General features: G+C 45.2%; 1 protein-coding gene across 1 annotated transcript; it reads left to right on the top strand.

Annotated features, from left to right (window-relative positions):
- The first annotated feature begins 3,786 nt into the window (after window positions 1-3,786).
- On the top strand, window positions 3,787-14,648 carry PDCD7 (programmed cell death 7). The gene is made up of 5 exons (XM_052646973.1): window positions 3,787-4,809; window positions 6,726-6,864; window positions 11,382-11,618; window positions 11,882-11,969; window positions 13,613-14,648. Exons 1-5 carry the CDS (start codon window positions 3,787-3,789, stop codon window positions 13,734-13,736), a joined length of 1,611 nt encoding a protein of 536 aa, XP_052502933.1. The 3' UTR covers window positions 13,737-14,648.

The following is a 14,648-nucleotide window of genomic DNA, read 5'->3' as shown; positions in this document are numbered from 1 at the left end:
GACTCCAGGGAGAGTGGTGGGCACCGCACAGTGTCCCACTTACCAGGAGCCAGATGCCAGCTCCCAGCCTGCAGCCAGACCACCACCACTGCTCCTGGCCTGGGTCAATTCTTATCAACATATAAAACACAACTCCCTTGAACCCACATCTCCTCCACAGTAAATTACAAGGTGATTCTCCTGTTCCCAGTTCCGTTCTAGGTTTTGATTCTGAGTTATAAAAGACCACCCTGGCTGTGGTATAAGAGACCAGCCCATAGAGCAGTCGTCTCCAACCTTTTTTTTTTTTGCACCAGGGACCAGTTTCCTCAATATTTTCACGGACCAGGGAAAGGGGGATGGTTTGGGGATGATTCAAGTGCATTACATTTATTTATTATGCCACTGCTGATCTGACAGGAGGCAGCACTCAGGTGGTAATGTGAACAATGTGGAGTGGCTGTAAATACAGATGAAGCTGGCTAGCCTGCCACTCACCTGCTGTGTGGCCGGTTCCTAACAGGCCACAGACCAATATTGGTCCATGGCCCAGGGGTCCCAAACCCTCGATCCCAAAAGAATCAATGGTTAAATCAGGGTCACTTCGGGCTATTACTATCTGATGATGGATTGGACTCAGATGATAGCAATGTAAGAGGAAGAGTGGATGGGTAGGTATTTTTGCAAATCTAATGAAAAGTGGAGAAGGAAAGGGCAACCCACTCCAGTACTCTTGCCTGGAAAATCCCATGGAAAGAGGAGCCTGGTGGGCTATAGTCCATGGGGTCACAAGAGTCGGACGCGACTTGGTGACTAAGGAACCACCAATGAAAAGTGGGATCCCATGTTCTTCAGTGGGAAAACGCAACATGAAAAGGGTGTCTGTCATCTCTATGCTAATTTACAAATTTAATATTCTAATAAAATGCCAATAAGTTTTTAAATGCAATTAGGCAAATGGATTCTAAAGTTCATATGGAAAAATAAGCAAGAATGGTAAATAAGTAAAACGATAATGCACACAGTGCTTACTCTGTTTCACTCTGTGCGTTTAATGCAACAATCCTGTGAAGCACTACTCTTATCAGCCCTTCTAGGTGAAGAAACTTGAGCCCAGAGTAGTCAGACAGCTTTACCAAGGTCACACAACTACTAAGTAACAGCCAGGATGAACCCCAGGCAGACTGAGTCTGAAGCCTCTTGACCTAACCAACAAATGAAAGAAGAATGAGGAGGGATTTCACCTTCTATTTTAAAAATATTATAAACCTTTAAATATCTAAGTCTACCAGTGCACGAACTGAGAGACCAATGGAAAAGAAGGTAAAAGTACAGAAATAAGTCCTAAATATATATGGGGATTTAGTGTTGAAAGGGCTTCCCTTGTAGCTCAGTTGGTAAGGAATCTGCCTGCAGTGCAGGAGACCTGGGTTCAATTCCTAGTTGGGAAGATCCCCTGGAGAAGGAAATGGCAACCCGCTTCAGTATCCTTGCCTGGAAAATCTCATGGACAGAGGAGCCTGGTGGGCTGCAGTCCATGGGGTCGCAAAGAGTTGGGCACAACTGAGCGACTAACACTTATTTAGTGTTGAAAAAGGTGATATTTCAAATTAGAAAAAGAAGATTTCTATAAAAAGGAAAGAAAAGATTTCAATAAATGGTATTGACAACTGAGTTACCGTTGGTGGCAAAGGATGAGTTAGCATCACAGACTCAAGGGCATGAATCTGAGCTAACTCTGAAAGTGGAGGAAAGAGGAGCCTGGCCTGCTACACTCTGTGGGATTGCAGAGTCAGACACAGCTTAGCAACTGAACAACATCCATCTAGAAAATATAAAGGTATATCCATACCTTACCTAATAAATTTTAAGATGAAAAATGAAGACTTCAAATATTATGTACAATATTACATATTACTGAATATATAAGATACAAGTAAATGTGTAGAATGTTACATTACAAAGTTTCTGAGAAATATTAGAGGTCCCTTGGGAAGTGAAGTCAGGTTCATATTGGTTCTTCTCATGATATAGAGCTGGAGTCTTACCCAAGGGATCATCCATCACTTTACAACTGTGAAATTCTAATCATGTGATACTGGAGCAGAGGTAGGGTGAGGGGCCTCAAACTAAGTTTTGATACCTGACACACAAATCAACCTAAAATGGATCAGACTTAAATGTAAACCTAGAGAACTTTTAGAAAAAGCACAAGAGAGAAGTTCGCAGGATCTAGGGCTAAGAGTTCTTAGACTTGATTCCAAAAATCTAAGAGGAAAAATGGGTAAGTTGGACTTCATTAAAATTAAGAATATTTGCTCTGAAAAAACAAAACAAACATGTTAGTATGAAAGGACAAGCTATAAACTGGGGAAACAATATTTGCAAGCCACATATAAAGGAATAGTATCTAGAATATATAAAGAATTCTCAAATTTCAACAGTAAAAAATCCAATTAGGAAATGAGCAAAAGACATGACCAGACATTTCAATGAAGAGGGTATACAGATGGCAAATGAGCATATGAAAAGATACTTGACATAAATTAGCCATTAAAGGAGTGGAAATTAAAACCACAATGAAGTATCTACCTATCAGGTTGTCTAAAATAAAAAAAATAGCAACTACACAAAATGCTGATGAGAGTGCAGAGAAACTGGATGACTCATATATTGCTAGTGGGAATGTAAACTGGTACAGCTACTCTGGAAAACAATGTGGCAATTTCTTTAAAAACAAAACATGTAACTGGCTTATGACCCTGCAATTACACTCCTAGGCATTTATTCCAGAGATATGATAGTAGTATATGTTTATAGTTGCTTTATTTGTGGTAGTCTCCAAATGGAAACAACTCAAATATCCTTCAGTAGGTAACTGACTACACAAAGTATGGTTTCATTTTACCCACAACTTTTTATTTGCACAACTTTATTGCAATAAAAAGGAACATGGATACAAGAACTTGGATGTATCTCTAAAGGATTATGCCAAGCGAAAACAGTAAAAAGGTTATGTACTGTATGATTCCATTTATACAACATTCTCAACAGGAAAAAAAGTTACAGAAATGGAGGATTAGTAGTTGCCAAGGGAAGTGGGTGTAGCTATAAAAGGGCCAATGAGGGCTCCTGGAAATATGGAAATGTTCTTTATCTTGACCATCAATATCAGCATTCCGGTTGTGATACTGTGATACAGTTCTACAAGATGTTATCACTGGAAGAAACTGGGTAGAGTACACAGGATTTTGCTGTACTATGTATTACAACATACGAATCTACAATTCATATGGGCTTCCCTGCCCCTCCTGCTTAACACCCTCCAGTGGTTTTCCACTGTTCTTAAAATATCAGAACCTGGATCCTATGATCTAGTCCGCCTCCCAGGATCGCTAGGTTTCCTTCAGGCTTTCTGTGGTCCATCAACACTGGCATTCTTTCAGTTCCCACACCAAACCTACTCCTGTAATCCACTAGAGGGCTTTTGTAAACACTGTTCCCATCCGTACTGTGCGTCCCTCTCATTCTCCCCGATTTCCACTATTTAACTCATAATTACCCTTCTGACCTCAGATGAAGTCTCAGATCCTTAGGACGACCTTCCCCAACCTCTTTAAATCAAAATTTCCTATAAGTTCTTGCCTTCTTTTCCTCCACATCCACGGCCGCACTTTTGCATTTGATTGAATGATTACTTGATTAAATAGGTAGTTCTACAAGGAGAGGAACTGTATCTGTTAATCTCACTGCAAAGCTGCTAACTCCGCAGAATGCTCAGTAAGGACGGTGGTTTTGAAGGCTTGAATGAAAACGCCCAGCCTTGCGCGGAGGTCCTTGGGCCGCAGCGTCACACTGGTGCCGCGCGTGGTATGCGTCACTTCCTCCCGGAAGACACTTTCTCCGGGAACCACTCAGATTCCTGTCACTTCTCAGAATCCCTCTGTGGTGGCCATGGCTCTGCCACCTTTCTTCACCCCGGGTCGCCCCGGCCCGCCGCCCCCGCAGCCGCCGCCTCCCGCTCCCTTCGGCTGTCCGCCACCGCCACTACCTTCCCCGGCCTTCCCGCCGCCTCTTCCCCAGCGGCCTGGCTCCTTTCCGGGGGCCTCCGCCCCCTTCCTCCAGCCTCCGCTGGCTCTGCAGCCCCGGGCCCCCGTGGAAGTCTCCCGCGGGGGCGGTGGAGGTGGCGGCGGCGGCTCCTTCTACCCGGTGCCGCCACCGCCGCTGCCTCCGCCGCCGCCCCAGTGCCGCCCCTTCCTAGGGAACGACGCCGGTGAGCGCCCGCGGCCGCCGCCTCCAGGCCCGGGGCCGCCCTGGAGCCCGCGCTGGCCTGAGGCACAGCCGCCGTCCGACGCGCTCGGGGACGCGGCCTTGCAGCGCCTGCGCGACCGGCAGTGGCTGGAGGCGGTGTTCGGAATCCCGCGGCGGGCCGGCGGCTCGGTGCCCCCGCGCGCGCCCGCGGGGCCCAGCCTGGGCGAGGTGCGCGCCCGGTTGCGGGGGGCCCTGCGCCTGTTGCGGCGGCTGCGCGACTTGGGCCAGGCCCTGCACGAGGCCGAGGCCGACGGCGCGGCCTGGGCGCAGCTGCACGCGCAGGCGCAGCCGCTGCGCGCCGAACTGGCCGAGCGACTAGAGCTGCTGACCCAGGCCGCCTACGTGGGCGAGGCGCGGCGCAGGCTGGAGAGGGTCCGGCGCCGCCGGCTGCGGCTTCGCGAGAGGGTCCGGGAACGCGAGGCCGAGCGGGAGGCAGAGGCCGCGCGGGCAGCAGAGCGCGAGCAGGAGATTGACCGCTGGAGGGTCCAGTGCGTGCAGGAGGTGGAGGAGAAGAAGCGGGTAAGAGCAGCGGACGCTCGCGGGGGCCGGGATAGTGGTATTTGACACCTGAAGGGGCGTGAGGCTTTGCACTGTCATTTCCCAGCTTTAAGCCTCTTTTTCCTCATCCGTGAAATAAAAGGATAGTTTGCCTTTCCTACCGCATATCTCCAGTTTGGTTGCGTGTTGATGGTGTATAGTGTACACAATACAAATGCTCTAGGCGCGCTGCAAAGTCTCATGAATACCAAGTATAGGATTACGCCATGATCTTTCGGGGATGACAGATCTGTTTCTTGCTCCATCCTTCTGTCCACTTAGTAACATTCAAGATGAACAAGCGTTTGGGCCTTGCGTCTTGTATTACTCTAGGTGATTTTGAGAATACAAAATGTAAAGAACTTTGGGCCGTTTCTCCAGGAACATATATACCCTGATTGGCGATGGGCCAATAGTGATGATTTCCCCAGATTCCTTTGTTTACAAGTTCAACTGTACTCTCAAGTTCAACAATGGTATTTTTGAACACTTACTATATACTAGACACTATGCTGCCTACAGTCCTTTCTTGCAAATGCCAGATCTTGTAACAACCCTGAGAGGTAGGCAGTATTACCCTAATTTTGCAGATTAGGTAATTGAGGCATAGAGAGATTAACTTGCCAACAGTCACACAACTGGTTTAGGGGGCAGTTTCTCCAAAGCCTACTGACCTCAAGTTCTTAAGCAGAGGGCAAGGGTGAAACTGGAAATTGGTCAGATATTATAATTAAGGTATCCTCGTTACTTTTGAGTTCCTCAAGGGACTTCCCCTTTCCTTCTGCTCTCCACAACCAGCTAGTATTTCCTGCCTCCTCCTATCTGCCACAGCCCTGAGTCTGATCCACCTCTCCTGTGAAGTGTATTGATGGCAAGCTTTGTCTTCACACCTCCAGGAACATATCAGTGCTTTAAAGGAGAGGCAATGCCTTAATCTAAGGGAATTTGAGCCAGTTCAACAGACATTTAATGAGGACCTACTGGGGCTGGCCCACTACTCGGTGCTGGAGATAGAGATGAGCAGGACATAGAGCTTGTCCTTGAGGGCTTAGGGGACTATGGGGGATCGTGTCTGTATAGCATGGTGTGTGTTAGGATTTCAGCTGGAGGTTGGGGGAAAGTATCAAGGAAGGCGTCCCAGATGATCCAGTGACATATCAGCTGAGTCTTGTAGGAAATGTTTAAGCTAAGTGAAAGCAACATGTACAGTTCAGGAACAAAAGAGTGAAGCAGCATGGTGTATCTGTAATGGTGAAATTATAGTGTTCATTTGACAGATGGGAAAGAGCTTTAGTCAAAAGGATCCTCCTTCCCACCCACTGCAAGGGTACTAGAGAGGGAGTCCTGTGAGTAGTGACTTGAGGAACCAGGGTTATTTAGTCTACATGTGAACCAATTTAAGAAGAGTAAGGGTGAGTTTTCAAATATTGGAAAGGCTGTCCTATCAAAGACTTTAGAGCAATGGGGCAACAGGCTGTGCTTAGGAGTCACTGAGAACCCTGTGGAGTCTGGGCCTTTCCAACTCCATTCCTTATCCTCCCTGCTAGTCTGAATCTTTGCATCTAGGAGTCTGCATTTTCAATGACTGAGCCCCAGCTTGACAAGGTAAGTTGGATGCAGATGTTCCTTGAACCACGCTTGAGAAACTCTGAGGAAGAAACAAAGACAAGGGCCCACGTGGACGCTGCAGAGAAGATAATCCCTGGGCTGGAGCAGTGTAGAGGGGAGCTGTGCTCGGCCCAGGAAACTGGGATGTTGATCCAGTGGAGTCTTTCTTAACCCTGGGACTGCCCGAGCCTCTGAAATCTCAAGCCCAGGCAGCTTTTCTCTGTTGTAAGGTTGTTCCTCTTTAGGTTCCCTACTAGGTCTCATGGCTTCTCTTTCTCTTTTTCCTTCAGGAGCAGGAACTTAAAGCTGCTGCTGATGGTGTTTTATCTGAAGTGAGGAAAAAACAAGCAGACACCAAAAGGATGGTGGATATTCTCCGGGCCTTGGAGAAATTGAGGAAGCTTAGGAAAGAGGCTGCGGCAAGGAAAGGTAAGCACGGCTTTGCGTTTCTTCTTTTTCTTTACCCTGGCACCCCCCCCACCCCCACCCAAGCGTTTGATACTTGATACTTCATTATTTTCGCCCACTAGGGTAACCTAAGCTTATCAACAGCACCTCAGAACTTTTGAAGCAGGAAGCCTCAGATGTTTAGCCCTGAGTATCCAAAATTGAAAAGGATGTGGAAACTCACTGCCGTATGTTCCTCTTGACTCATCATTCCCACCCCAGGCATTCCTGGCCCCACTTTTCTGAGTGAGGTTGGCATGGCTGGTCAACTGTGCCCATATACCAAGGTGAAAGCTACTCTGTCTTTACTTGGTGCTTCAAAAGGTGTCAAAACCTTACCATGCTCCCTCAAATACATTTCAAACCTGATTTGAAAACGTATGAACGGTTAGACGGGGCAGGGAGTGCCCTGCAGATCGCATGGGTGTCCCTGACTCACCTGCAAGTCCCTTTGGGACTTCGAAAACCTCAGTAGTCTCCTCTGGACTCTAGAGGGAGCATTGGTTTTCTAGAAGTTCCCCAGTTTGCTTTCCGTTTGCCTGCCTGGATCTTGGCTCTTGCCAGTCTGCTTGTCTGAAGGGCCCTCAGTTCCATCTTTCCCATTTAAGCTCTCACTATCCTTCAGAGGTAAATACAGACGTAGCATCATCCATCCTTCCCTGCTCTGGGCTGAGGTGACCTGCTGCTCCTTTTCATTTGCACCTGGCTGGGACAACACGCTGCCTTATTTAGTAGGCCATTGTCATTCACCAGGGATATTTGAGAGTGCACAAATTAGCAAGTACCACAGTAGCAAAAGATTCACTGGCTGATTCAGATTCAGGTCTCAGAATCAGATGACCCCATTCAAGAGTCAGAGTGGAGTTTGCATCTACCCAAGGGCTTTGCATTATTCCCCTACTTCATGTCTTCCATGAGGTATGTTCAGTAAATTTTCATCAAGTGAATTCACCAGCATAATTTCTCACTATTAGCCTTCCTCACTCTCCAAAAGAAGGGAGAAATTTTAGGAGAAATTATGATCTAAAATAAGCAGACTCTTTGGAATTAATTGCCTTGAGTATAAAACAAGTTAGTGTCTAGTAACTGGTTTTGTTGGATACTTTGAAAAAAGAAGTGCAACTTTCTAACTTCTCTCTTTAAGGCATGTGCTTCTCCAATTATGTACTGAGAGAAGCTGGTTATGTAAGCAGGGACAAGTTGCAAAGAGTCTTATGGACTAGGACTAGATATCACCTATGCTTAAATCTGAGTGGAACCACTGAAGGACTTTTAGCAGAGAGTGAAATGATGACAAAGATTAGTGCTGGCAAAGTAGAGGAAGGTTTGGGGCTTCTAGGAGGGAGGAGAAAAGAGAGACTGATACGCTGCTGTTGTCTGGGCATGGATAATATGGGAGTGTGAAATAAGGGTCAGATGGTGAGCTGGAGAAAAGTATATGGATTTAAGAGATGTGAGTAGTGTGTGTGAAGTATGTGTATACACGTGAGTAAATAACTTGGGGAGCTCATGTGGGAGCTGAAGGAAAATATGACTTTCAGGTTTTCGCTTGATCTCTTCAGTGAATGATGGTCCCGTTCTAATTGACCAGGAAAACAGGAGCAGGAAAAGGCTCAGGGCTGATGAGTTTGGTTTAGGACCTGTTGAGTTTGAGGTGCCCTTGGGGCATTTTGAATAAGAGTTTATCAGCATGTAGCCATAAATTGGAGTGACCTTAAGGAGATTGTATGGTATGAGATGAGGGTCAAAACCACAAAATCCTAGGAAAGGTCAAAATCAAGCTGGGTAAGGAGGAGACTACAAAAGAGATCAAGAGAGACAGGAGGAAAGTGTAGACCTCCTGGGGCTGCCCAGGTGGTACTAGTGGTAAAGAATCTGCCTGCCAATGCAGGAGGTGTAAGAGACACAGGTTCGATCCCTGGGTCAGGAAGACTCTCTGGAGGAGGGCATGGCAATTCACTCCAATATCCTTGCCTGGAGAATCCCTTGGACAGAGGAGCCTGGTGGGCTACAGTCTGTAGGGTCACAGAGAGTCAGACACAGCTGAAGCAACTTGGCATGCCCCCACGTAGACTCCCTTTCTTCTGGAAAGTTGCAAATGCTGAAAGAGATTGTGTAATAATGGGTAGGTTACTTGAACTTCTCTGTGCCTTGATTTTTCCTCACCTGTACGAAGGAAATAGTGATAGTACCTATCCTTGGGGTGTTGCAATGATTAAATTAGTAAACATACATAAAGTGTTTAAAACCATCCTGGCCAATGTTTCAGTGTTTCTTCCTATTATTATTGCAGTCACCATCAAGTAATATGAAGATTAAGGACCATCCCTAACAGATCATTAGTGACCTGTGGGGGGTGCATTTCAGTGGGGTGATATGAGTAGAAGACAGACTAGACAAGATCAAAGAGGAAATAGGAAATCAAAAAGCAAACAGTGAGTCCAGCTTACTAAAAGTTTGCCTGTGAAGGGAAGCAGGAGGGATAGTTGATGGCTTGAGGTCCTATAGGAAGTAGGGAGATTCAGAGCCCAGATGGAGGCATTCACATCAGTGGAGAAGGAGCCATTTTCCACTGGAATGAAAATGAGGAGGGCAAGGATGGGTAGTAAGGCAAATGAGCAAAGTCAGGGGAAAAAAATGTTAAGGAATTTCCTGCCTGATGGCCTCTTTTTGTCTAGGGAAAATGCTAGATGGGTTGCTTAGAGTAGAAAAGGAAGGCTTTAGGAGAGCAGTTGCAGGTTTGAAGTACTTGCTGTGAGGAACGAATGAGAGCCAACCAGAGATGCGTGGGAATCTGGCTGCAGAGAGGTGCTGTTGTGGGCAGAGCTGACAAGCGTGCACGCTGGCACCAGGTCACACAGTCATGGGCGTGCATCTGGCAGGTGAGCACAGAGCAGAGGGCTCTTGGCGTTTTGCTTTGTGGGTGACCACACAGTGTGGAGAAATCTGATAGACTGGAGGGGTGTTTTTGTTTGTTTGGGTTTTGTTTTGTTTTGTCCGTTTTTAATTTTTTTTGGCTGTACTGCATGGCATGCAGGATCTTAGTTCCCCAACCAGGGATTAAACCCATGTCCCCTGCAATGGAAGTGTAGAGTCTTAAGCCCTGGACCACCAAGGAATTCCCAGATTGGAGGTTTTAGTGAAACTAATGGAGTCTCAGGTAGAAAGCCAGAGAAGAGAATAATTGGATTTAAGACTTCAGGGGTGGAATCTTTTTTCTAATTATGCCAAGGTCTGAAGAGTGGGCGAGGCTCTCAGGCATGGGTAGCCTCAAGGGAAATAAAGGGGAATAAGGGAGAAGGCATTGGTATCTGGGAGCTGCCTGAACTAGAGAAGTAATGGTAGACAGTGGAAGGATCTCATCTAACCCAGATCATGTCAGTGCAGGGGGTCTGGAAGAGGGTTGGTGGGAAGTGCCATTTCAGAGAATGTGTCGGGGTAGTGAGAAGTGATCCATGAAAGGCTGAGGAATGTGAGTGTGGCTGGTATGGCCCAGCAAATTGAGATGGGAGCAGGCCTCACCTTCTCATGGGTCTGGAGGCACTTTGGGGCTGATGGATTAGCTGTATATTTTTGCTGTACTGGCAGATTTTAGTTTTTGTAGCGGGGATTGTATGATCCACAAGCCTAAAATATTCAGTGTCTGGCCCTTTATAGAAAAAGTTTGTCAATCCTTGATCTAGGTCAAGAAATGAAACAAAACCATAAATTCATTACAGAGCAACAAAATGACAGTTTAAGTTTCTCAGTACATAAGAATTTTGTGTGTATTTGGTAAATAATTACCAACTTAGTAGAAGATGGATTTGAGTTGTAGAGTTTCCATAGGTGGGAGTGAGTGTATGAAAACTTGTTCAAGCAAAGAAATCCTAACAAAATGATCTGAAGAACCATTAGCCTTGGAGATGAAGATAGAGCGAATTCCACAGCCATTTAGTTGCAGTAGTTGAGGGAGAAAAGAATCAGACCTGCAAATCAGGGTGACCAGCCATCCCCAGGACACTGGATTTCCAGTGCTAAAGCTGGGCAAATGAAATAGTTGGCCATGTTGCGCTCATTAGCAGCCTGTGAGGTTATTGCGGTTGGCTAAGTGTATTTCTTTCTCACTGCTCAAGTGTGCACTCTCAGAAGTTCAGACTCAATCAGAGGGAGAATTATTTATTAACTGGGTCTAGGTGTCTGTGCTGTTTTTACAATGAAGAAATAAAAGTTCCTCCCTTTAATAAAGGAACTGTCCAGCTGAAGGGTCAAAACCATTAGAAATAAACAAAATCAAAGGTTAAGTGGTGTGATACAGAAAGAGGAGTTAGTGAAACTCAGGGTAGGGTCAAATTAATTGAAGACTCAGAAAGGTCAAATTGAGCCTCAAAGATTGGTTGGAATTTGTAAACTCTAACCAAACTCATGCTGGAAGTAGGACTTTGAGTCTGCTCCTTAGAACATGGATTTGGGGATAAGAAGAGGTTGTATCTAAACACCTTTTGGATCTCGTTGCCCAGGGGTCTGTCCTCCAGCCTCAGCAGATGAGACTTTTGAGCATCACCTTCAGCGACTGAGAAAACTCATTAAAAAGCGCTCTGAACTCTATGAAGCTGAAGAGAGAGCCCTCCAAGTTATGTTAGAAGGAGAACAAGAGGAAGAGAGGAAAAGAGAATTAGAAAAGAAACAGAGGAAAGAAAAAGAGAAATTTTTACTTCAGAAGCATGAAATCGAGTCCAAGTTATTTGGGGATCTAGGTAAGTTTCTCTGTAGCCAGTAGAGAAAAGAAAAATACTAGATTGACAGCTCTTTTGTTCATGGATGATCTCCATCTAAGCTAAGAGGTGGTAGATGACAGGTGACACCTTTAGGATTTGAATTCTGAACTATATCCTGGAAATCAGGGCTGAAGGTGAGACACATTTGATCTTATTGTATAATCATAGACTAAGTCAGTTTGCCTTGAGAAATACGCTCTACACGCTAAGCATGACATGGCGTGGTGCCTTTTCTTTTTCAGATGAGTTCCCGCTCGCCCATCTCTTGCAGCCTTTCCGGCAGTATTACCTCCAAGCTGAGCACTCCCTGCCAGCACTCATCCAGATAAGGTGAGAGGGACATCGTCCATGTCTTCTTTCCCTTAGGTAGCAACAGGCAGTGCTTATGTTGTTGGGGTCTATTACTATACCTTCTTTTTTTTAGTTCTTATGAATTTATGAATTTATGTAATGTTTCCAAGTTTGAAGGATGCCACTTACATCTTGTTTAGTCCTCATCAACTCTTGAGAAGTACATGTCCCTATTTTTAACAGGTGAAGACACTGAAACTCAGGTTGTGACTTGCCCTCTGTGTTATCCCATGCTATAGCTGTTATGTTGACTTAAAACATTGACTTCCTTTTCCTAATTCTCTTCTGTGGCTAAACAATCCAAGGAAAAGAAACCCTTCCTGTGTACTTACTTACTTGTGGAGACTGTTTAAGACCCAGACTGACTTGTGAGTTCAAAGCCAAGAGAGCTAGGAACAAGGAGTCTCACCTTTATCTGCAGTTACTAATGAGCTGGGTAAAGTTTTTAGCTCTGAGCCTCGCTTTCCTTACCTGCAAGATGCAAATGGAGGCTTAGACTGTGGCCTTCAAATGTGAACAGCAGTACCCTCCCAGATGCAGTGTTTTGAGAACTCAGTTTGTATAACAGAATGAATGGATGGATAGGTTCCACAGGCAGCTTAAATCTGTTAGTGACTGGAAGCGCCTTGTTCTTTCTAGACTCCCCAGAGCATCTCCTTGGATCTAAGGGTCTTCAAAGCCCAGTTTGAAAAACTGCCGAATCAAGTGATCTTTGAGGATCCTTCCAAAGGTCCAACAATGCTGTTCAGCAGTGTTCTGGGAAAAGTGTATTTCTGGCTAATATACAAGTTTTAGCCTTTAAATATATTACAATTGATTCTCGTTATTCATAGGAGCTGTATTCTATAAAGCTGCAAATGCCGAGTTAGAGAATGTTGAACTCCTGCTCTTAAAGGAAAAATAGATTCCTGTGAGCCTCTGGCCGTAACATTTCATCAACCAATCAGTATATAAATTTTCTTTCTTTTTTAAAAGACACCTTATTTAATATTTTTGATCCTTTAACATTGAACTCATTAACATTTAACTGATGCCTGAAGTAGCTTATCTAACATACACATATTCTCCATAAGGCACATCATGGCCTCCTCATGCTAGCTTTAGCACTCCAGCACTATACTTGGGAGCAATTTTAAACAACCAAATGCCAATAAAAGGCACAAAAATGTGAAGAGTGTTGCACTAAATAGACTAGGGGAGCTGAAGACAAGAAGGCAGAGTGTCACCCTGTCCCACTGCAGTTGGGAACATGCCCTTTGGTGACTCAGGCTTTTCACTGTGCTGTACGTGTCAGCAGGTAACCGTGGAAGCACCACGAGTCACGATTTGGGAGGTTACACAGAAATTGTAGTGAGTAGGCAAATTTGCAAATACAGAATCGACGATTGACGCTATATTCATTCTTTGGTTATCCATAAAATACAAGTTCTTTGGAGTTTTTTTTCCCCCATTTGTACGTACATTAAGAAGTAGTCTTTTGCATAAATTTCTAGAAATTAAGTTCTTTAGTAGATTCATATAAGTCATTTGAGAGTAGAGTCCTGAAATAGAATACTTAGTTGCTAGCATCTTGCTTGAAATAAAACAGAAATGAACAGTTGTTCTACAATGTTCTTATTAAGGCATGACTGGGATCAGTACCTGGTGCCATCTGATCATCCCAAAGGCAGCTCCATTCCTCAAGGATGGGTCCTTCCCCCGCTCCCCAGCAACGACATCTGGGCAACTGCTGTTAAGCTGCATTAGTAAAGATGTTACAGGAGTGTCGTCCAGCCAAGGCTCTTTTCAACTCTAAGTATCAGTGATGCTGCCATCTTGTGATATAGAGCAAACTCCATGTGGCATTGCCCTACCGAGAAGGTACATTTTCCTTCCGTCCTCTGTCTCATCCAGAGGTGCCTCTTGAATCGGGAGATTAATACGATTCTTCAAGAAAAGACCCAGGTGGACTGAGGTTATCATGACAGGCACTGGCCTTGGTTCACCGAATTTGCCTCTGTTTTGAGGGGCTTCGTCTAGAGTGACTTGCAAGTTTACGTGTACCTTTCTTGCGTGGTAATGGGTAAGTACACTATACACGCATATCCTCGACACAGGTGTGCTCTGGGTAGATTAGCAGTCCTTCCCCCAGTACTGCTTGTTAAGGTAAGCTTGATGCAAAATCTCCTTACCTTTCTTACCCAAAGACCCTCCTAACTTCCAGGAAGAAAAGTAAGGAAGGCTTTATCTTCAGTTTTGTGAATTCTACTTTTGGTGCAGCTGGAGAGGCTAGGCTGTCAGAAAAGCTGGTGGCCTCACTGCTAGTATGTGGAGAACTTGGAAAGCCTGCCGAGTGCTTATATCCAAACTGGATTGTGTTTTAATGGATGCTGGCTGCATGTCCCCCATGTTAGAAGGATCCTAATGAAAGCACCTGCTTCTTAAGTTCCTAAAGGTCTGGTTGTTCAGAATCCCCAGCGATAAAAATTAATTTCCTTATGGGATTGCGACCCTGATCAACTTCACTCAGTCACCCTGTGGGAGCCAGTAGAGTGGAAATTGTGGAATTTTCTTAGGAACTCAAGCTTCCAAAAATATATACGTAGTTGAAGTGGGGGGCAAGGGGGAAGTGGATTGAAATAATAAAATTTATTTTTTATACTCATTAATAAATGCTGT

The sequence above is a fragment of the Budorcas taxicolor genome, chromosome 10, assembly GCF_023091745.1.
Source record: "Budorcas taxicolor isolate Tak-1 chromosome 10, Takin1.1, whole genome shotgun sequence".
NCBI classification, from domain to species: Eukaryota; Metazoa; Chordata; class Mammalia; order Artiodactyla; family Bovidae; genus Budorcas; species Budorcas taxicolor.
Note: the sequence above shows the minus strand (reverse complement) of the source record. Positions and strands in the feature narration are given on the sequence as shown.

Coding starts and splice junctions, on each gene's coding strand:
- PDCD7 (XM_052646973.1), top strand. CDS start 3,787: ATGAAAACGCCCAGCCTTGCGCGGAGGTCCTTGGGCCGCAGCGTCACA. Junction 4,810..6,725: donor AGGTGGAGGAGAAGAAGCGG/GTAAGAGCAGCG, acceptor TTTTTCCTTCAG/GAGCAGGAACTTAAAGCTGC. Junction 11,970..13,612: donor CCAGCACTCATCCAGATAAG/GTGAGAGGGACA, acceptor GTTCTTATTAAG/GCATGACTGGGATCAGTACC.